Raw genomic sequence first — 20,725 nt, forward strand, 5'->3', positions numbered from 1 at the left:
ACAACACATGTGTGTTCTTAAGGGTTTTAAAATAATAAAAATGTTGAATAGTGGATACAACTGTTCTTAAAAAATAGAAAATTGGTCTCCTGCAAAAACTGTTGAATGGTGTGTTATTAAATGTAAACCATTATTTAAATATTTTAATTTTCCTAAGACCACTACAACTGATGTGGAGTTAAAGATGCCCTTACGTCTTAGCTGATTTATATGGTTTTTTTTTGGGATAAATTGCTGATTTATATGTTTTGATGATATTCTGATATATACATCATTAAAATTATGAATGTGGTCGATGATTTATGCCAAATGTTTTTTTGTTTTTTTTGTTATATACATGATGACTTTAGCTGATGAAAATGATCCAAGTCATTATTAACAAAAATAGACATAAGCAATTAGGTATATTTGCTGATTTTTAGTATTCTATATGTAAGTTTGAAAACTGGCCGTAATTTAAAGAGAGTATCAAGAAAGAAACGAGCACTTTAATACAAAAGCGAAAGAAAGAAAAAAAAAATAAGGAGCATCTATAATATTTCGAATGGAACCATTCTTTTAGTTTTGTCGACAGCTTTTTAAGTCTATCAAATAATTTTCAATTAGGAAGTGGGATGTTCTATCATACTACTTTTAATATAAACTTTGCTTCTGTTTGTTTTTCTTCTTTCAAGGACTATAGAAAGTCATTTTCACTTTAAAGGTAGTTTGTGAACTATTGGTTGCTTTAAATCACCTAACGTATCATAAATAATCAAGGGGTAAATTAGGTTAAAGAAAGAAATGAGGTTTGAAAATGAGATTTTTTGTTTCTTTTTAGTAGTGTTAATGTATATCACTTGGATGCTGCATATTAAGTGTATTGAGCTCTCAGAACTACATGCGATGTTTTATTAGGTTCTTATAATTGGTTGTTCACCTAGCTAGGTTTCTTCTTTTAATTTCCCATCAATATATGTGTAGGCTTTGTGATTTGATTAGATTCTTCTCAATTTTCTGTACCTATCTATATAATTGTAATAATTTATCACCAAATAATGCAATACGACATAAATATATGTAACCAGATCATAAAATTCGTCTATGCCTACGGCCTACATATGCAGCCAACGTACTGAACTTACATAATTCGGTTCGTGGTCCATACTATTTGTGACCTAGGATCAGAAAAATAATTGTGGACATTTTTTCTTTTTAGTTAATTATTGAAGAAATTCACTAAGCCGCTAGCCATTTTTAGTAACCAGTGAATTTATCCAAACTAAACTCCACGTTTAAAAAGAAAAAATGGTTCCAACGTTTATCTGATCAGATTTGTATTGTAAACTAAACTCCGACGTTTTATCTAAACAGGATTTGTAAACTCCTACCCGATGACCGAGATTAGGTGCTCTAATCAGATTTTTAATTAAATAACAGGATTGGTAAACTCCTTTCGAATGTGTTTCTTTACTTCTCCCAAAAATAATAATAATAGCAAGTGTTAAAGAGTCTTTTCGTTGATGGACAGGTTGATTGACCCATCCATTTTCGGGCCATGTTTGTTCGAAAATCATCTGACACAAAGCTACGGTTTCGTATGAATCCATATAAAAAACAAACACAGGTTTGTTCCCTCCATCCCACTCCCTTGGATCTCGACCGTTGATCGCACCCAAATTTGATAGATGTTTGGATTACTATTTTATACTCATACCATCAGCTTGAACCACTTGTGAGTTGTAACACTTTTAATATTTGAATGGATAGTTATATCTGGTCCTAATGTAGCAATGGTTATAAGCGTATAGCCGACTAGTCAAGTGTTTTACATCAAATAACGGAGTAATTTAGGTTAGGTATGTCGGTATTTTAAGCTCTTTGTTTTTGGAATTTTAATATTTATGCGGTTAATGTTATTTTGTGCTGACTATTTCAGTTATCTAGACCTAATGAGTATATCAGGTTTAAATTCAAATATGACAACATAAGTGGATTTTTACTCTCATGCATTATTAAAATTCATTTGTATCAATATATAATATATATTTATATCAAGTGATACAAAACAACTTTTTCTTGTATAGTGATATATCTTAGTCTTGGAATATGATGTAGAACAAATCATTGATATGATTCGAGCAATGAGTGTAAGATATACTGTAATTGATATGATTCTATTAATGGTTTTATATGCTCACTCCTAGTCCTAAGTAATAAATAAAAATCTGCATGTGTTTTTTGTGTGGTAAAACCATAAGAATCATTTAAAATTTTCTAGTATAAAGGTTAGGAATCAGTGTTAATATCATATTTGATCGATGTTATTATAATTAGTTTTATCATATAGAGAGATTGCGGGTTTATTTGAAAGAATTCTATATTACCACTTGAACATGATTGAGCATAACAAATTAATGATTGATCTCATTAGTATAAGAAAAAAAAAACTCACATTCAAGAAGTTAAATATGAACATACCTGCAGCTATTATTGGAAAGGGACAAAGTAACCCAGAATAGATATATTTGTGGACGACAATGGACCGCAAAATTTCTGGATGAAAAAACTGATTAGAGCACCTAATATCTCGGTCTTTGTTGTTCCTAATCAAGCCTGGTATATATACTCCATCACTTCTTGATGGACGTAAGCCAAATTTTGTTTTCTAACTATACTTTTATATAAATAATTTTCCATTTTCAACCAAATTATAAAATATCATCTTTAGCCAATCTAAACGTGACAAGAAAAAACCAATCCAAATGCAGTACGTGGACATAGTCTGAGTCTGTCTGACAAACAATCTGTATGCATTTTTTTTATCGTGTTCTGTTAGCTGTAAACAAGATAAATAAATACTAATGACTAATGAGATATATTTTCATAAAATATATGGAGGAATAAACCTACTGAAATGCAGCTTAAGTAGCACGAAACATAGTGTTATATGCTTTATTGAGTTAGTAATCATATGCACCATATAGTTCTTACTTCTTAATATATAATTCGAAGTCAAAATTTTAATTTATTCAGTCTGGTCATGGAATTTATTCTTTTAGTATATATTATTACACACAAAATCTCCAACCACCATCTAAGATGTAAAAGATCTAGAATTGAACTAGTTTAGTATTACTGAAGATTTAGTATATAACCAAAACAATAATAAGAATTTTTTTTGAAAATATATAGGTCTGAATCATTTTTATTAGAGTTCGATTGATCAGCCAACTACTATTTTTAAGGTTTTAATTAATACTTCAAGATTTCGAGTTTGATGTAAATTGTTTTCAAATTTTTAGTCGAGATCCGGTCTAAATCTAGAGAGCATATAAACAAATGAAGATGCAAAAGGAAATCTTCCTTCTTAATATTAAAAAACAAACAAATAAAGGAAATTATTAGTTAAGAATATTTAACAAACTAACAAATGCACAAAGGTGCTTTCAATTATATAAAGTGCATCAGCACTGTTATAGTGTTATATGCCCACTGCGGTCGGAGAATATATGCGTCCCATATTTTTTTTAGTCAGGATTGTCTTTCACTTTACTATTGTACGTCCATGTAATCACTATTACTGTAATAACCGAGTTCTCTTATTTTTTAAAAAAAAGGAATAAAAGTCCTATTTGGTGTATACTACTAATATTATTTGTGTTCTTACAGACAAAACTGCCACGTGCGTGTTTGTGTATAAAGTATGAAGGAAACCCCAAAAATCTGGTGATGTTGTTGTGGGCATGCATTGAAACAGAAAAGAAGATCGAAACATCATCGTCATCATATGATCTATGCAAAGTGTTAAATGGTTGTTGAGTTAATAATATTCTCTTTTGTTGGGAGTGTGGTCCTTAGTTTTTTTTGTGTCTGTGGTCCATCAAAATGATATACAAACTTTGTCTTTAATTTCGTTACATAATCTTAAAATGTCTCGAAAGTTAGCTAATTAAGGTTTCGATCCAACAGAAACAAGAAAGTTGTCTCTGAATCATTCCTTCACGTTAACTTCTTTCCTTGTGGTCCTTACTTCACCAAAACGAAACAAAGAAACATAGAAGAGAAAAAATATTGGTAAAGGAAAAAAAGAAAAAGATAGAAGAGAAACGAAACCCATATAATTTCTGAAACCCTCTTGCAGTTGCTGTGGGCCTGACCCGGTTCAAGCTTCAACTTTGGTGATTCTTTGTGGGTGCAATTTTTACCAAATAATTGAACATATCATCAATATGTAAGAAATTTATGAGTCTCTACGGATTTTTTTTTTTGTTTCCAATCATTTTATATAATTTCACTAGAATATTTGATTTTAAAGCTCAATACCATTTAAAAAAAAACAAAATATACGTATAGTTAATTAATTTTGTTTCCTTTCTTTTTTTTTTTGCATTCAAGAAAATAATTTTCCTAGATAATGTAGTTGAGGTCATCAGATTGTTTAGTTATACGAAAATTAACTCATGTGGACGCAACAATGACATTACCGTAAACTTTTAGACTCTTTGTTCTAGTTTTTACGGTTGAGTAAATTAAAAATGTAGAATTAAATATACTCTCCAAGACAGCTTAACATTATAATATCATAGTATTGACTATTGAATGATAGTATATTATTATCATGGTTGAATTTAATAAACCGTTGACTTATATACTTATTAGTTATTTGTTAAATTGTCAATACAAGCTGACTTACTCACAAAGATCGATCCACATTAAAGAAAATAGATAATTTGAAAAATATCTTCAAAAATTTTCTTTAATTTATGCGTTAGTTCGTTTCTTTAACTATATTGTGTGGTCTAAGATCTTCTTTTAAACGTGGCCTAATTGTTATCGTGGTTTGTGAGCGTGAAAATCAAATATTATTCTATTTTTGTGGAATAAAAAGTTAGTTTTTTCTCATCTAGTTCATCGTTTGTTGAACGAGTTCGGTGCATATAAAAAAATAATAATACGTAATTAAGTCAAACTCCAAATTAAACGAAATAGTGCCACGTTAATCGTCGTTGATTTGTCTTTGTGAAGCTTAATTAAATAGGCCAAATAAATGTTCAAATAGCGACGGGCGAGTGCGCTCTATCTTTGACTTATCAAGACCACAATTTAGTTCCAATAAGAGTGGCATCCATAATTCTTAATTTAATTAATAAGCTTTCAACTATATGTTGACCACCTGAAAAAGGAATATTTAAGGTCACGAATTCGATAATATAAACTGATGATCGCACCACCTCTATTTAAGTGTCTCAGTTCTGATATCTCAATCGTTTCATAATTTTTTTTGAATAAAATGTAAAAATTATTTGAAAAAAACGTTTTTACATCGTAATGCTACAGAAGTTTAGAATTTTTGGTAGCGTAAACAGAGCTACAATCTACTAATAAGGAGCTTATGCGACTTAACGAGTTGCCAGCCACTTAACCATGTAGTTGGAGAAGTTGCCGTTGTCGGGAAGAGAGAGTAATCGGTTGCGGACTAGCCGATCAAGGCATTTAAGAAGCAGAGCCGGTGGCACTGGTGTCTCACCGTGTGGACGATTATTGCGCTCTTTCCATTTCATAAATTATTTCTAATCATAGTCAAGCTCTAGATTGAATAAACCTCTTCTGCGTATATTTTCTTGAACCATTAACCGAACGTTCACTCTCGAGGACCTGTGGTTGTACTTGTACACCAAGCCAGTTATATATTCTATTCGTTTGGTTTAAACTTTGAAGTGTCAAAGTGAAGTGGACTCGTATCAGCCCATATAACCTACTTTTTATAATGTCAAAAGCGAAAACATAAAGCAAACGAAGATATTCCATTTTTCGTTTTCGACAAAGATATCATTCTTTTTCTTATCTGAAGAAAAATGTGTTTTTTTTGGAGATTAATTTGATTAATTCGAGAAAAAGAGTAGTTTCAAAACCATTATATATAGTGATTAGTGAACATGATGCTATTATCTTTCATGATAGTCTTTTATAAGCAAGAGATATTATTAACTACTTCATCAATTAATTAATTATGACACAACATCGAATATAAGTTGGATTACGTGAATCTTTGCCTCACTCACTCTCCGGTTCTGTAAGGAAATAATTACTAGTTTACTAACCCGACAAACATTTGTACGCATTAATTAGTGCATTACAATTTATTCATTATTCTTACTAAGAACATAATTGTACTTTTGACTCTTCCACGGCCACAGGTAACGCCGTAACGGGTTGGTTCTATTATAAGTTTATAACGTATATGTATTAATCCTTATATATATAAGAAGATACATGCTTGTTTTCAACACCTCATGTGATCGTTTAAAGTCGAACGCACAAATGTTTGTGCTGGTATCCATTTTCTCGTTTATTACCATTTATTAATTAAGAATATTTATTAATTCAAACACAAATATATATTATCGTGATATATGCAAATCGAGATCTAATTTTAGCCTTTTAGGTGCAAGTTAATTGTTTTTGGATGAAATAAAACATAACATATGTATAGCGCATAATTAAAGAAAACAAAAAGGTGCAATGATCAGTAACTTTTTCTAAGATTTTGTGATCAGTACGTATCTTCTCTTCTTTAAGTCAACGAAGATTAACGCTCCATCCAAAAATATACAAAAAGGAAAGATTTGAACTTTAGTTTTCTAACTAACAATGCTCGGATGTGCATGCATGACGCTGCTTTGGTGGTCATAAGTCATAACTACCTGTATTACAAATCTCGATCGAACAAGGCTGCAACCACGTGGTAGCTTTTGTGCATCATGGTGTATAAAACGTAGTTTACGATTTATAATGTCAAATGTTTAGAATCTCAACCTTATGCAAAATAAAGCTTGCGGAAAACGAATCAACTCATTAGGCAATAAATTTTGGCTATTGTAGATGATACATTGAACCAATTCATTCCAAATTTCCAATTAATTATGGGTTAACATATCAAACATTTAGTGGGCCGACCTTGTAAGCCTGTTAAGGTATATCACTTTGACTTTGGTGTTGGAGTAACGTAGCTATGCTTTTGAAAGCTAAGTTTAAACTTTAAAGTGTATCATCATCATCATCATATATATCCATTGAATCATTGATTGGTTTGATGTGCCCCACTTATTTTCAAAAAAACGAAAAATAAGTCTTACTGTTAGTACAAAACTATAATTTAGAAGTGAATTAACATAGTGGGTTTCCTCAGGTTTTGCTAGAAGGTTAGTTTGATCGTCTTCTTTGAACTAGTGCGTTCATCTTTCCTTCGTCAAATTCTCTGTCAAGTTCCGCAGTTCGTTCTACTGCAACTAGCCTCTTATTTGGGACTCTACCATTAGTGGCTCTTTCAAGTTCCGCAGTTTGTTTTTTTTTCTGTATAAGTTTTCCTCGTTTGGGTGTAGTTTCCCTCTTTTGGGCTTTAGTTTCTGGGGATATCTCTTTTTTCCTCCAGCTTAGTGTTTCAAAAACGCATCACATCCTTGTAATTCACAATCGCATTTTATAATGAAAATTTTCAGACGAAAAAAAAAGAAAAAGAATTGAATTAACATCGATATTGTCGTTAATGATTCAACAACTCATTCAGATTTTAGCCGGCGATTCAAGAAGAAGATCTAAGGACCACATTACTCCATTTATAGTGTTGGTTAACCGTTAACATATGTCCCTTTTTTTTAACAACTCATGCATGGTTCATAGAATGATAGAATCATAGTTCATTCCTTATACTCCTCGACCACAAATTTTAGTAGTCATTCTTTTAAGGTGACAAAATTAGTGAATTACTGTCTTCTATTTTTGAAACTTAGACAATTGTTATTTTTATGTTGGATCCATAATTCCATATCCATGATAATCGAATGGCATTGACGTAATTATGTTGGAAGTCAAGTTCTCTCTATTTCACCGTCAAAACAGTTAAAAGGGTAAATAAGAGAGAGACAAACACACACTCTCTCTCTCCCCATTTATGTATCAAACTGATAAGGATAAGGCCGTAATTGGCTATTCCAACTTCCAAATATAGCTAACTAGCTTCCACATAACTCACTTCTCAAAACTATTAAAGATAATAAATTACATTACATTTTCTAAGTCATCATTTCACATGACTTTATTCGGTTTATATATATAAAAATACAATGAACAATAAAAACTTTTGAATTTTTTTAAACTGACACGTGATGATTAGACATCCTACTACGCTGTCGAGAAACTCAACTTATTCTTAAACGCAAATTTCAAATCGCTAAAACCAACGTTTGAACACGCAACGATAACTCTCTCCGCCGCATGACTTTTATTATTCCAAATAGCGTTTGCGTTTGGCAGAGTCCTCCACTTACAAAGCTTCCCTCCTTCTCCAATCTCCGCCGCCACAATCTCTCCGCCATTCTCCGCCGCATCGTGTATATAGACCATATCCCCAACCGCGTTAAACGCTAACGACGTTAACGGCCAGTCAGAATCAGCTCCTCTGAGTTTATCCAAACACGCCTCAGGCATAGATCCAATCGATTCGAATCTAGAATCCATCGGCGACTCGTCGGAAACTATAACTTCCCAAAGCTCGATTCCCGTCGGATTATCCTCGTCGCCGGTGATCCCAGCCATGATTAGGCTCTCGCCGGAGAATCCAATCGAACGAAAGTACAATCCACACCCGCCGGGACAGAGATCGAGAAGCCTCGTCCACGTTCTGGTTTCCGGATCGAAGCTAAACGCGACGCCTGTACTCTTCTCCGTCACGAACATCTTCTCCGAACTCGCCGCTACGGAAAGCCACGTGGCAGACGCGGATGCGTAGAGAGAATCCGGCATCGACTCGCATCTCTCCCACGCGCCGTCGTGGAATAGCTCCACGGCGAACTTATCCTCCTCGAAATCGCAAACGCCGCCGGCTACGATCAGGCTTCGTCCGACTACAGCCACGATCGGATCAATCCTCCAAACTCTCGGCGGTGCCACGTGTCGCCAAGTCAGATGAAACGCGTCGGTCGAGAAGGATAACCCCGACGGAGACAAAGCGTAGAGCAAGGTGGAGTGAGACGAACGAGCGACGGACACGTGTTCGACGGGAGATGATGACGTGGAAGTGAGCTCGATCCATGAATCAGACTTGGGATCGTAAGCCATCGCCGTCTTCGGCATGGTGTACGGCGGAGAAGTCTTCTGAGTGTAGAGGAGCAACCACGTTAATGTTTTGAAACGGCGGAGGGAGAAGAAGACGGCGCGGTTCCATGATTTGGAGACTTGGGAAGCGGAGTCGAGGTCGAGGAGTGGTAGATAAGAGAGGATTGATTCGAGTACGTCTCCTTCAATGGAACCTTCTTCTTCTTCTTCTTCACCATTGTCCTTCTTATTCTCCATTTGTGGCTAATGCAGTTTTTATCCATTTGTCAAAAAAAAAAAGTCTTTATATAGAGAATTAGTACACGTGGTCGGTGGTTCTAGTTTTTCATGTCTTACTATATATTATACTGTATAGAAATCACATGTACAGTTTTTTTATACATAACAACAAACCGTATTATTACTGTATGAGTTTTATCCAAACGGGTAAATCTTATCAATCCACCAAAACGACTAAAATCATAAATGTACATTGACCAACAACGCAACAGCTACTTACTATATGACCTCTCTGCTGTCCCCCCGCGGTATCAATGAGTTTATCCGATCAGGACCAATGAATCATATTTCGGAGTGGAGCCAAATTATACTTCTCGTCAGCGTAACTCATCTTAATACCAAATTGTGCTCAGAAAGGGTTCCAAATCAATGGTCATTTGTGATACTAGCTAGAAACACTTAACAATGTTTATGTTGTGTATGCTTTTTTCGTGTGTGTGTGTGTGTTAATTATGTAAATGTATACTTGTTTCAAATCTGAAGAAATAAATGAATTAAATAATACAAACATGAAGAAACAGAGTACATGTCAAGCCTGTACCATTTGGCTACCTCCCCAGGGACCATATCCCAATTAGGCAATCACTCTCACTGTTTGATAAGGCACAGATAAGGAGATATATCAAGAACAATGAGCAGAAACCACAAATTAGAATGACCAGGAGAAAAGATGCTATAATTGATAGACCAACCAATAAATAGTTAACTACTCATCACCTACTTACATGATAAGGCTTGAGAAAGACATATGAGATATCACCAACACGTGATTGGAGGGATGAAGAATTTAAATCTATAAGCACTTCGTTTGACACTTGAGGTTTGGAGTATGTTTACAACATTTACACAAAACAAAGATGAAATTACATAGTAACACTATTGGCTCTATTTTAGTCTTCCCTCAGCTTCCTAACTATCTTGTCAACGGGCAAAGATCCCACTGGACCCACCGGATCAAGTGATTCATCATCAGAACTCTCGTCGTCAAAGTCATCGTCTATGTCACTATAATACTCTTCTGACCGATCCTTGTCTTCCACGTAATCCTCGGCTGCACCATCACTATTCGTCAAGACCATAGCTGTGAAAGTGTGTTCTGCAGCCAGTGAAGTGCCTTCTATCTCTTCCACCTTCTTCAATAGATCGTCCGGACCTAGGTTAAGCTCTTCAAGAATCACTGCCTTGGATGATTCCAACGCCCGTTTCCAGAGAGAGATCATTTTGGGGCTTGAGATCACTGTCTTTGGATCAGACACAGTTTCTTCTTTACTGGGTTTGTCTGAAAAGCAAATAACAGACGAAAGGTATATGAGAAGCATTTTTTTGGAATTAGCATCTGGACAAAGGTTGTTGATTTCTCCAGATAGTACGATGATTGAAAACTATAAACACGTAAGTGGTTTATGAGTTCTCAAGAATTTAATACCTGAGGGATCAAGTTCATTCGCTTTGTTGGTCTTAGAAAGGTTCGGAATTAAAGGATTGTCCAGAAATCGGGACTTCCACTCTCGTCCTCTCCACATGAGTATTTGCTCATTATCGAAAGACAGAAGCACGCAAGGAACTAACTCCTGGTAAATGAAGAGAAACCTTTTCAGATTAATAGAATAATGTCGGATGATGAAGCCTTGGCAACCGAACATGAAAACCAAAATTACGAGATAGAACATGAAACCAAGTTTAATGCTGAAAAATACTCCAACACGAACTTATAAGAAACCAGATGCAAAAGTGATCGTCCAAAAGTGATTCCACTGAAGATGCAAAGCTGAGCAAAGTATAGATGCAAAAAAAAAGAAAAACCTGAAGGATTCATAGACCTTAAGCTTAGCGCCTATCTTCTTATAATCGCTAGGTTCAAGTCCTGGGCAATCAATTTTCACCAAGGAACTCAGTTCGAAGGCATCTCTAACATCTTTGACCAGCGACACGTAGACTCCATTTTTAGCTGCAATGCAAAACAGAGACAAGAATAGTAAATATATAACCAAGTGCCTAACCTCTTCTTACACACTACGTGCCAATTGACTTCAATGAATACCGAAAGTAAAAAAACAAGAAAAAAGCTTTGACGGTAAGATATACTTACACAACTTGCAGATGGGCCTAAGAGACTTTCCCTTCACCCTGAACTCATGAGTTTCTTCTTTAGTCAATCCTTCAGGAACTTCTTGTATAAGCTTTGGATAAACAGGAGCTGCTGGCTTCCACAACATCAACGGATACTGTGGACGTGTGCGGTAGTTGTAATTTCTACCCCTGAAAAGGTACACTACACCTCCAACTCTGTGAATGATCTCTCCTCCTGTCTTTTCCTAGATAAGATCAACAGAAAAAGAGACTGAAAAGTTTAAAAAACTAGACGAGCCGGTCCATCACTAGTTCAACAATACGAAATAAACATACTCTCTCAAGTCACAAAACATCAACTATCAAAAGATAAAACTTGGATTAAGATATCAAAGAACCCAAATCTTTCTAGTTCTAGTCTCCACTGAAACAAAGGTTCTAGCTCTACAAAAACTGCTAATCAAGAAACTAACAATTACCAAAAAAATACATCAATCAAGAATCGTAAACAGATACCTCAAGAACACGACACACGTTATTCATATCAACAGTAGGAACTCCTTTACATCGAACTTTACAAACACGTCGTCTCTTCCAATGAGAATGTATCAATTCCAACATATTATGTGTAAATCCATCTCTTCCTATAACAAAAACACACCCACACAAATCAAATCCAAATAAGTCAAAAACTTGAAATCTCCAAAACTCCTAAAATTCAAAACAACAACACACTCACCCAAATTAACCTGACGATTATCATGCATATGAGGCTTAATCAACATCCCTTTCTCCCATCTCTTCAACGGCTCTCCTAAAATCTCATCTCTATTCATCCCTTCTTTAGGATACCTCCCAAACGGCAACGGCCCAGGCATTTCAACATACTTAACCCCAGATTTCCCCGCCGGCGGTGGGTTGAACGAATCGAACAACGGAATCTTCTTCTTCGATTTCTTCAACGGCGCTTTCCCAGTCCACGGTCTCGGCATCGTCGGAGGCGCGAACGGCATAAACGCCGGTTCGCGTATCCCAACCGGTTTAACCTTCGGAGTCTCAGAGTAACTGAACTGAAACTCGAACGGAGCACCGGGAAGCTGGTAGGAGACGCCGGAATCTCCGATTACGATTGTACGGTCGCCGTCTGAGGAGATAACTCCTTCTTTAACCGGTTTGTAGTATCTGGTTCGGTGATGTGGAAGCTTTAGAGCTGGATTCGATTGTGGTGGTTTCTTCGTCTGTGTATCGGTTTGATGGTTAGTTTTCGGATTACGATCTCGACGAGACGGTGCGTATTTGGGAATCGATATCGGCGGCGGAGGTGGCCGGAATGTTCCTGATGATGATGAATCCGCCGTCGAAGGTAGTGAAGAGAAGAGGTTGATGTCTCGTAGTGATGATACAATCGCCATTGATGATAGATAACGAATCAAACCCAGAAGGATAAAAAATCAATTTTAAATGATCTTAATCAAATCAAAACGGCTTCGTTTTTGAGTTATGGGCTTACATCTAAAATTGGGCCTAAGGCCCATATATTTACTCGAAACCCTAAATTTCTCTGTTGAGTGAACCATATAAAAGCATTTGTTAAAGCTCTCATCGTCTTCCTCCGAGCAGAAACCGCAAAAAAAAAAAATGCAGATCTTTGTGAAAACCCTAACGGGGAAGACGATAACACTAGAGGTTGAGTCATCAGACACGATCGACAATGTGAAAGCGAAGATCCAAGACAAGGAAGGGATCCCACCGGATCAGCAGCGTCTGATCTTTGCCGGGAAACAGCTGGAAGACGGGAGAACGCTAGCCGATTACAACATCCAGAAAGAGTCGACGCTTCATTTGGTGCTGCGTCTGAGGGGAGGTGCGAAGAAGAGGAAGAAGAAGACGTACACGAAGCCAAAGAAGATCAAGCACGTGCACAAGAAGGTGAAGCTAGCGGTTCTGCAGTTTTACAAGGTTGATGGGAGTGGTAAGGTTCAGAGGCTGAGGAAAGAGTGTCCTTCTGTTAGTTGTGGTCCTGGTACGTTCATGGCGAGTCATTTCGATAGGCATTACTGTGGCAAGTGTGGGACTACTTACGTGTTCAAGACGCCTGATGAAGAGTGATTAGGTTATGTCATGTTTTTTTTTTTGTCTTTTTTTGTTTTTGTTTTGAAGTATCAGTTTTTTTGATTTTGGAATTTAGATTGGATATGTTTAATTCAGATATTTGAGATGGGTTTGCTCTATAGAGGATACTTTAAAATCGTTGCATCAATACATTTATATTATCTTTGATTAGAAACGTTCTTACTTCTGATTGATCTTGAATGGTTGTAGAATTAGGATGCTGTGATGAATCAGTGTATTGCTTGATCTTCTTGTTCAAACGTAGCTTTAGCTTTGGATTGACTTTTGCTATTTGCAATGAAAGTTGATTCTGAGTGGTGTAGTGTATTGATTTAGTTTATGTTGAATAATCACAGTTGATTCTAATCATATAATTGCACAAATGTCTTAACTTTTGGTTGTTGTTGGCTCTGATAACATGTTTGCTTAAGATCGGTTTTAGATTCTCTTGGAACGTTTTATCTTGATTTCAAAGCTTCTCTTCTATGTTTGGTTATAGTTAGATTTGGACCTATCTATCATTTTGTCTTTAGTCAAAAGATTTTCTTTTTTTATTAAGTTGTCATGTTAAAGTTTGAGTTTGGTATAAGTTAGAAATTGTAAGTTTTATATGGGGAAGAACGTTAAAACCAAAAATCCTCATCTCTTTCAGACTTTCACTATTAACATGTTGTGTGAAATCTCATTCAAACCTCTCAAACGTACACCACACATCAAAGGACTTGAGATCGAAATTTTTGACTCTGTGTTTTGGCTGATTAAAGTGTGAGCTCAATCAAAAATTCAAAATGGGTCAAAAATGTCCAGTCTGGGCTTGTGTAATTGCATTGGATTCTCCACACACAAATTATACAAGTGGGTAGGAAATTGAGTAAAAGATATTATGTAAAGTCTTTTTCTTGTGGTTGAACACAATATCGGAGATGAGAGTAAGTGAGACAGAGAGAGCAATAAAGAGAGGGACAGTAGAAATAACATGACTGAGAGTCTGAGAGAGTGAGAGAGAGAGAGAGAGAGCAGTGAAACTTGAAGAAAGATTGAGAGAGAGTGAGAAGAGTTTGGGTAAAATGGTCAAAAAAAACAGTTAGCAAAATTGTGAGAGAAGAAAGATAAAATCCTAAGATTCCGAGTTACTAAAAGTGATGAGTCTCCTAGAAACACCCGCACTAGTCTCAACTCACTGCACTTTCATTTTCACTCTCACTTCAACCTAAAAAACTCCAATGACTGTTGAGTTTGTGAGAGATTCAATAACTCCCATTTAAAGAGACAACTACACATGAGACAAAGAGGCATTTCTTTCTCAACCTCACTTGTTTTTTTCTTTCTAACTTGCAAACCAAACCACACCACATCATTTATTAAATGGTCTCTCTTCGATCTACTGTCTCTCAACTTTTATGCAACGTGGGTTTTCATTTTTTACATAGTTCATTTTAACACTACATTTTAACCATTTTTTTTTCTTATTCTATTAATTGTTCAAACATTGTTACAAAACTTACAATAATTCACATATGATCTCTTGCACGGTATATATAGAAAATGAACATATAAACAGAAGGAACGTAAAATGGTTTTCAAGCTAAGGGAGCTTATACGTGTGTGTTTAAAATGTACTTTGGACAACGTAACAAAATCTCTCTTCTAATGGTAAACTCTCATAACGTATATGTATAATTTTCATATGTATGCGTGTGTGACTCTGTGAGTGTCACACTAATGCATTTATATAACGGGAACCGGATCTTAATTAAAGAAAAGTCAAGTAAATGGTCTCTAGAACTCCATCATCAACAAAATATTATATACATCATTTTTTTAAGAGAAGAAATTGTAGTTTAATACTACTATACTATTAAGGAGTTAGGAATATGATTAATAGAAAGAATGAGAATCATTTACTGCTTACAGCTCATCGAGACGATGAAGATTCCAATTATTAGAAGTGAGATAGTGACACACATAAGATGAATTGAGTTGTGCATTTTAACATATAACAAAGCATTCCACATGAAATATTTAATTATGTATTTTACATTAATGATATATAAAATACCTATCTCTCTATCTATATATACACATTCACCCACACACATACATATATCTCCTATCATTCATCGTACACACACACACATACTCTCTCTCTCTCTCTCTATGACAAAAATCCCCAACATGACGACAACACTCAACAATCTGTTTGATCTGCCGGGGCAGATTTGCCATGTCCAGTGTGGTTTTTGCACCACTATTTTGCTGGTATACCTTTAACTTCTTCTCTCCGTCCTTCTATTTATGTTTATGATCATGAAATTTGATGAATTAATATATATGTGTTCCAGGTGAGTGTACCGTACACAAGCCTATCTATGGTTGTGACTGTGAGATGTGGACACTGCACAAGCCTTCTCTCTGTCAATTTGATGAAGGCTTCCTTCATTCCTCTCCATCTCCTTGCTTCTCTGTCAAATCTCGATGAGGTTCCCATTACATCTATACATATATATAGACAAACATATGCATCTATAGTGTATATATTTGATCAATCTACAGTTCATGATTATATATATGTATACGTGTGCAGGCGGGAAAAGAGGAGGTCGCGGCAACGGATGGTGTGGAAGAAGAAGCATTGAAGGTGAATTCTCTGGAGAAGGAGAACAGTCCAACGACTTTGGTTTCATCTTCAGACAATGAAGATGAAGACGTGTCTCGTGTTTACCAAGTTGTCAATAAACGTACGTTTGAGTGTATATATTCAATTTAAAATTTTAGTTTTGTGATCTCTCTGCTTTAATTAGTTTGATCAGTCTAGTTAATGTTTTTGAATTTGTATACACAGCACCCGAGAAACGACAAAGAGCTCCTTCAGCTTACAATTGCTTCATCAAGTAAGAGATCAATCCAACTCACTACCTTTTCATGTGTAAGTGTATTTTTACAAAATTGTAACAAGCTTTTGAGCTAATTGGTTTCCCTTTTGGGTGTTGATTTGGAGTAGGGAAGAGATCAGGAGGTTAAAGGCTCAGAATCCAAGCATGGCTCACAAGGAAGCTTTCAGCCTAGCTGCTAAAAATGTACTTAAAGCTTAATTAATCTAAAAAACAAAAAATACCCTACTTTAGTTTTCATCTTAATTATAGTCCTTTTAATTGAGAGATCTAGTCTAATAACATTTTGTGATTTTGGGTATGGTGAAGTGGGCTCATTTCCCTCCAGTGCACAACAAGAGAGCTGCTTCTGATCATTGTTTTTGTGTGGAAGATAACAATGCAATACCATCATGCAATGCTCTCGAGGTAATTCCAGTAATTAACTAGTTATGTTTTATCCTTGTTGTTAACTTGCTTGACAAAAAAATTCAACAACAAGTTTCATTTCCAAAGCAAGCAAAATAAGCATTAATCCAAATAGCATCACTTTCAGTAAAACTTTCAGAACCCTAGCTAGAGTAATTATTTACTGATGATTATAAGAGTGAAGTCAAGGAGAAAGGGGTAGTGAGAATATCATTGATTCTCAACTACTACAATGTGTGAAAATTTATGACCTAAAACCTATTTATAGTATTGAAGCTTCCACTGCACACAGTTTACTTTTCTAGAAACCCATTCAACTAATTAAAGCGTTGGAGCTGAATATGTATACCTTTCAATTAATATACCAATTAATTGTTGAAATGTTTTGGATGCAGCAGGACCATGAAGAAAGCAATAATGGGTTCCGAGAGAGAAAGGCTCAGAGGCATTCCATATGGGGGAAATCTCCATTTGAGTAATAACAACTTGGCTTATGATGGACTTTAACAAGAAAATTAAATAATTAATAATCGCGTATGAAAATGTGACCGTGACCATTTTCTTTTAGGGTTTGATTAATTATGTTGCTTTAGGGTTTCTGTTGTTGGAGAGAGAGAGAGAGAGAGAAGAAGAAGAAGAATCTGAAACGTACGTAGGATTTGTGTTTTTCGAGAACAGTCTTGGGAATGAGCGAGTTTGTTCAGTGATTTTGTACTTCTCAACTTTGAACTCTTAATTTATGAAGACATTGACTCTATATACCAAATCCTACGTACTACTTTTGCATTCATGACTTATTTCGTGAATATGTTTTGACTTTTGACATTCCATGATACATTTATAACATTAAGACATTCCATGTTTTGGAGTAGTATACTTCTTGAGAATCTTGACGTACGTTGCTTAATGTTATACCGTATGTAGCTTGAAAATGCTATTTCTTAAATAAAAAATACCCCAAGTCCGATCTATCTTGTATACTATACGGCAATCTTAATTGAGTAGTTGAACCGACCAAAAGTGGTCCAAAACAAACGTCTCATTTTTGCAAATACACTGACTGCAACGCATGAATATAATTGAAAAAACCATGGTTAAACTTGTCACATAACAAAACTCGTTAATGTGTATCTATCTATATATATATATATATATATATATATCGTCCCCAATTGGGATTTGGGAGTAGTAAATTAAAAATAATCGAATCAGATTAATATATGTAGCATTTCAGAACATATTGGTGTCTTAATCTCTAACACTTGATAAAAAATTATATATACATGTTTACTATTCCCATAGCAACCATTTGACCCATATTAAGATGATACTAGTAAGTTAGTGAGTATGATGTCAAACACAGATGATAGTGATTAGTGAGTACTTGTGTATATACGCAAGGCTTTTTTAGTTTTTTTCAATAACAGCCTTTAGAGGTACTTTATGCTAAAATAATATTTCGTTGTGTATTTGAAATATATTTAATATTGATTACCTTTTTTTATTCATAACTATACAATTAAAAAATGATTAATTCTCTAAATTTTTTTATAAAAAAAGTATAGGTTATTTTCTAAAATAGAGTAATATATTTGTTTACTTTTTTGAGTTTTGAAGTCACAACTCACAACTACTTTCGTTTTATATTATTTCAATAAAAAAAAAATATATATTAACAAATGGAGTTAAGTAGGTATTTTGTGCACGTTTTCCCAATCTGATTACAGGGGTAATATAGTAAATCTACGTATGTTTCGTTGGCACCGCGCGGCTCTCAACAACCTCATTCTTAAAAAAAAAACATCTCTCCCAATAAAAACACGCCACGTCATCATCCTTCACCGTCATCGACTAACCTCAGACGGTGTCGGAGACGTTTCTATTCACCGGTGACAAACCTCGTAGTGGCATTTTTACGTAAATAAATTCAAAACCAGTGGTTTGTTTATAAAACAGTCCACCGCGAAAACTATCTATCCTATCATTCTTCTCACACAACAAACAAAGAAACCAAAACTCAATTTTGTTTCCTCAATCCAAAAAAGTCAAAACACAAACCATAAAAACTCATTTTTTTTTTTTTTTCTTCTTTTGGGTCTTTTCATTATCTTCAATCGCAATTTCTAGAAAAAAATTCAGGTAAAGAAACAAACAAAGATCCGATCTTTAATCATCAAATCACCAACTGGGTCAAACTCTTATGCTTGTGCGTGTGTGTATTTCGTTGAGAACTGATGAATTGATTTGGTTTTGTTTTTATCATCGTAACTTTGATTTTGCTGTATATGTGGTTATATACTATGAAGGTGGAGGATGGGTTCCGAAGGACCAAAATCAATTACGATTTATGTAACTGGGTTCAAGAAATTTCTTGGGGTTTCTGAGAATCCTACTGAGAAGATTGCTACTAATCTGAAATCTTATGTTGAGAAACGAGGGTTGCCTTCTGGGTTGAGTCTTGGTAGCTGCACTGTTCTTGACACTGCTGGGGATGGTGCAAAATCTAAGCTTTATGAGGTTTTGGAGTCTAGTGTTGTCTCTGTTGATAATAAGAACATCAATGGAACTGTTGTCTGGGTAAGTCTTTTACTCATTTTCTTATTGTTATCATTTCTTCATCTGTTTCTTGTGGTAATCAATTTTGTTTTCTGTTTTTTTTTTTGGTTAGACTTAGACTGATAGCTTAACTCCAAGTCTAACTAGGATTTACATTTTCTTCTTGCAATAGGATTTTGAGTTTTTGTGTTCTTTTCTTCTTAACCGAGGTAAAGAGAGTTATCTCTTTGGGAAGTTTGCTCTATTTTTGATTTGACTAGTGCGCTTGGTTATGGACTGTGTGAGACAAACTATTAGACTGTTGATGTTTTATTTGATTTGGCTGTTAAGGCTTTAGCTAGTTAATGTTTTGTAAGAACTTCTAACTTTGAGAAAAAGAAAAAAAAAAGACTTGTTTTCTTCTTGTGATTTGAGTGTTCTTCTGATGGTTTAAAGATCGATAAACACAACTTTTCTCTCGATCCTGGTGCTTCTTAATAGGTTCATCTAGGGGTAAATAGCGGAGCAACTAAATTTGCCATTGAAAGACAAGCAGTGAACGAAGCTCATTTCCGTTGTCCTGATGAATTGGGATGGCAACCACAGGTAAAAACGCGACGACATAAACATATAAATTTCACTTCAATAGCAATCCAAGAAAGACACTAATTGCGTTTCTCTTTAACGTTTCTTTACACAGCATCTTCCTATAGCTGTTGAAGATGGAAGCATTTCAAAGGCAAAAGAGGTATAAATATATATACATTCTTCCACCAATAAAAATATAGACATTCTAATTGCATTTGAATGTGTTTTTATTGGGGTATCTTGAAGACTTCATGCTCGACAGAGTCCATTTTCGAGTTATTAACGAAGAAAGGCTTTGAAGTTGTTCAATCAGACGACGCTGGACGTTTTGTTTGCAACTACGTGTACTATCACTCACTGAGGTTCGCAGAGCAAAAGGGACACAAGTCTCTGTTCGTTCACGTTCCTCTCTTCTCCAAAATCGATGAAGATACTCAAATGCAGTTTGTGGCTTCTCTCTTGGAAGCAATTGCAGCTACTTGCTAGTGTTTATTATATATATTCCACTAAAAAAAAGCCAAATATTGTAAGTATCTTTATGTATATGATCTCCATTTGTCTCTCTCTCTACGAAGCTCTTTGTGTTCTTTTGTTTGGATGGTTTTGGGATAGATAAAGACTATTGCTTTTGGCTCTCAAAGAGCCTTTGTGATCTTCTTGTGTAATAAAAAAAGAATCTCTTATTTGAAGAAAGTGTGAAAAAGCTTGGATTTTTATGTTATATATTTTGGTTAAATTTGCTACAT

At 35.0% G+C, this 20,725-nt stretch overlaps 5 protein-coding genes across 8 annotated transcripts; 3 read left to right on the forward strand and 2 right to left on the reverse strand.

Annotated features, from left to right (window-relative positions):
• Positions 1–7,999: 7,999 nt before the first annotated feature.
• LOC104776466 (F-box/kelch-repeat protein At1g23390) lies at positions 8,000–9,837 on the reverse strand. Its single transcript, XM_010500545.3, has one exon. The coding sequence runs from the start codon at positions 9,331–9,333 to the stop codon at positions 8,164–8,166; it is 1,170 nt and encodes a 389-aa protein (XP_010498847.1). The 5' UTR covers positions 9,334–9,837; the 3' UTR covers positions 8,000–8,163.
• A 308-nt stretch (positions 9,838–10,145) lies between these two features.
• LOC104776467 (CRS2-associated factor 2, chloroplastic) lies at positions 10,146–13,085 on the reverse strand. Of its 2 annotated transcripts, none has more exons than XR_015595437.1 (6): positions 12,185–12,884; positions 11,962–12,089; positions 11,465–11,690; positions 11,179–11,323; positions 10,802–10,946; positions 10,146–10,654 (listed from the first exon to the last, which is right to left on the reverse strand). XR_015595437.1 is itself a non-coding variant. In XM_010500546.3 (6 exons), exons 1-6 carry the CDS (start codon positions 12,855–12,857, stop codon positions 10,266–10,268), a joined length of 1,689 nt encoding a protein of 562 aa, XP_010498848.2. In that variant the 5' UTR covers positions 12,858–13,085; the 3' UTR covers positions 10,146–10,265. The 2 variants fall into 2 exon arrangements, 1 of the variants encoding a protein (XP_010498848.2); XM_010500546.3 differs by having other exon boundaries at positions 11,196–11,323; positions 12,185–13,085.
• Positions 12,993–13,732, forward strand: LOC104776468 (ubiquitin-ribosomal protein eS31z fusion protein). Its single transcript, XM_010500547.3, has one exon. The coding sequence runs from the start codon at positions 13,084–13,086 to the stop codon at positions 13,552–13,554; it is 471 nt and encodes a 156-aa protein (XP_010498849.1). The 5' UTR covers positions 12,993–13,083; the 3' UTR covers positions 13,555–13,732.
• A 1,911-nt stretch (positions 13,733–15,643) lies between these two features.
• Positions 15,644–17,622, forward strand: LOC104776469 (axial regulator YABBY 4-like). Of its 2 annotated transcripts, none has more exons than XM_010500548.2 (7): positions 15,644–15,816; positions 15,900–16,037; positions 16,142–16,295; positions 16,400–16,448; positions 16,559–16,634; positions 16,758–16,856; positions 17,252–17,622. In XM_010500548.2, exons 1-7 carry the CDS (start codon positions 15,715–15,717, stop codon positions 17,333–17,335), a joined length of 702 nt encoding a protein of 233 aa, XP_010498850.1. In that variant the 5' UTR covers positions 15,644–15,714; the 3' UTR covers positions 17,336–17,622. The 2 variants fall into 2 exon arrangements, with proteins under 2 accessions (XP_010498850.1, XP_010498851.1); XM_010500549.3 differs by having other exon boundaries at positions 15,645–15,816; positions 17,255–17,622.
• Positions 17,623–18,557: 935 nt separating this feature from the next.
• LOC104776470 (uncharacterized) lies at positions 18,558–20,672 on the forward strand. 2 transcript variants are annotated; one of them, XM_010500551.3, is made up of 5 exons: positions 18,558–18,995; positions 19,163–19,433; positions 19,893–19,997; positions 20,092–20,139; positions 20,226–20,672. In XM_010500551.3, the coding sequence occupies exons 2-5, from the start codon at positions 19,170–19,172 to the stop codon at positions 20,463–20,465; spliced, it is 657 nt and encodes a 218-aa protein (XP_010498853.1). In that variant the 5' UTR covers positions 18,558–18,995; positions 19,163–19,169; the 3' UTR covers positions 20,466–20,672. The 2 variants fall into 2 exon arrangements, with proteins under 2 accessions (XP_010498853.1, XP_010498854.1); XM_010500552.3 differs by having other exon boundaries at positions 18,835–19,062.
• Positions 20,673–20,725: the final 53 nt, after the last annotated feature.

The sequence above is a fragment of the Camelina sativa genome, chromosome 3 (genome assembly GCF_030686135.1).
Source record: "Camelina sativa cultivar CO46 ecotype springtype chromosome 3, ASM3068613v1".
NCBI classification, from domain to species: Eukaryota; Viridiplantae; Streptophyta; class Magnoliopsida; order Brassicales; family Brassicaceae; genus Camelina; species Camelina sativa.

Coding starts and splice junctions, on each gene's coding strand:
- LOC104776466 (XM_010500545.3), bottom strand. CDS start 9,333: ATGGAGAATAAGAAGGACAATGGTGAAGAAGAAGAAGAAGAAGGTTCC.
- LOC104776467 (XM_010500546.3), bottom strand. CDS start 12,857: ATGGCGATTGTATCATCACTACGAGACATCAACCTCTTCTCTTCACTA. Junction 11,324..11,464: donor TAGGCCCATCTGCAAGTTGT/GTAAGTATATCT, acceptor TTTGCATTGCAG/CTAAAAATGGAGTCTACGTG. Junction 10,655..10,801: donor GAATGAACTTGATCCCTCAG/GTATTAAATTCT, acceptor TTTGCTTTTCAG/ACAAACCCAGTAAAGAAGAA.
- LOC104776468 (XM_010500547.3), top strand. CDS start 13,084: ATGCAGATCTTTGTGAAAACCCTAACGGGGAAGACGATAACACTAGAG.
- LOC104776469 (XM_010500548.2), top strand. CDS start 15,715: ATGACAAAAATCCCCAACATGACGACAACACTCAACAATCTGTTTGAT. Junction 16,038..16,141: donor CTCTGTCAAATCTCGATGAG/GTTCCCATTACA, acceptor ATACGTGTGCAG/GCGGGAAAAGAGGAGGTCGC. Junction 16,449..16,558: donor GCTTACAATTGCTTCATCAA/GTAAGAGATCAA, acceptor GATTTGGAGTAG/GGAAGAGATCAGGAGGTTAA.
- LOC104776470 (XM_010500551.3), top strand. CDS start 19,170: ATGGGTTCCGAAGGACCAAAATCAATTACGATTTATGTAACTGGGTTC. Junction 19,434..19,892: donor TCAATGGAACTGTTGTCTGG/GTAAGTCTTTTA, acceptor GCTTCTTAATAG/GTTCATCTAGGGGTAAATAG. Junction 19,998..20,091: donor AATTGGGATGGCAACCACAG/GTAAAAACGCGA, acceptor TTCTTTACACAG/CATCTTCCTATAGCTGTTGA.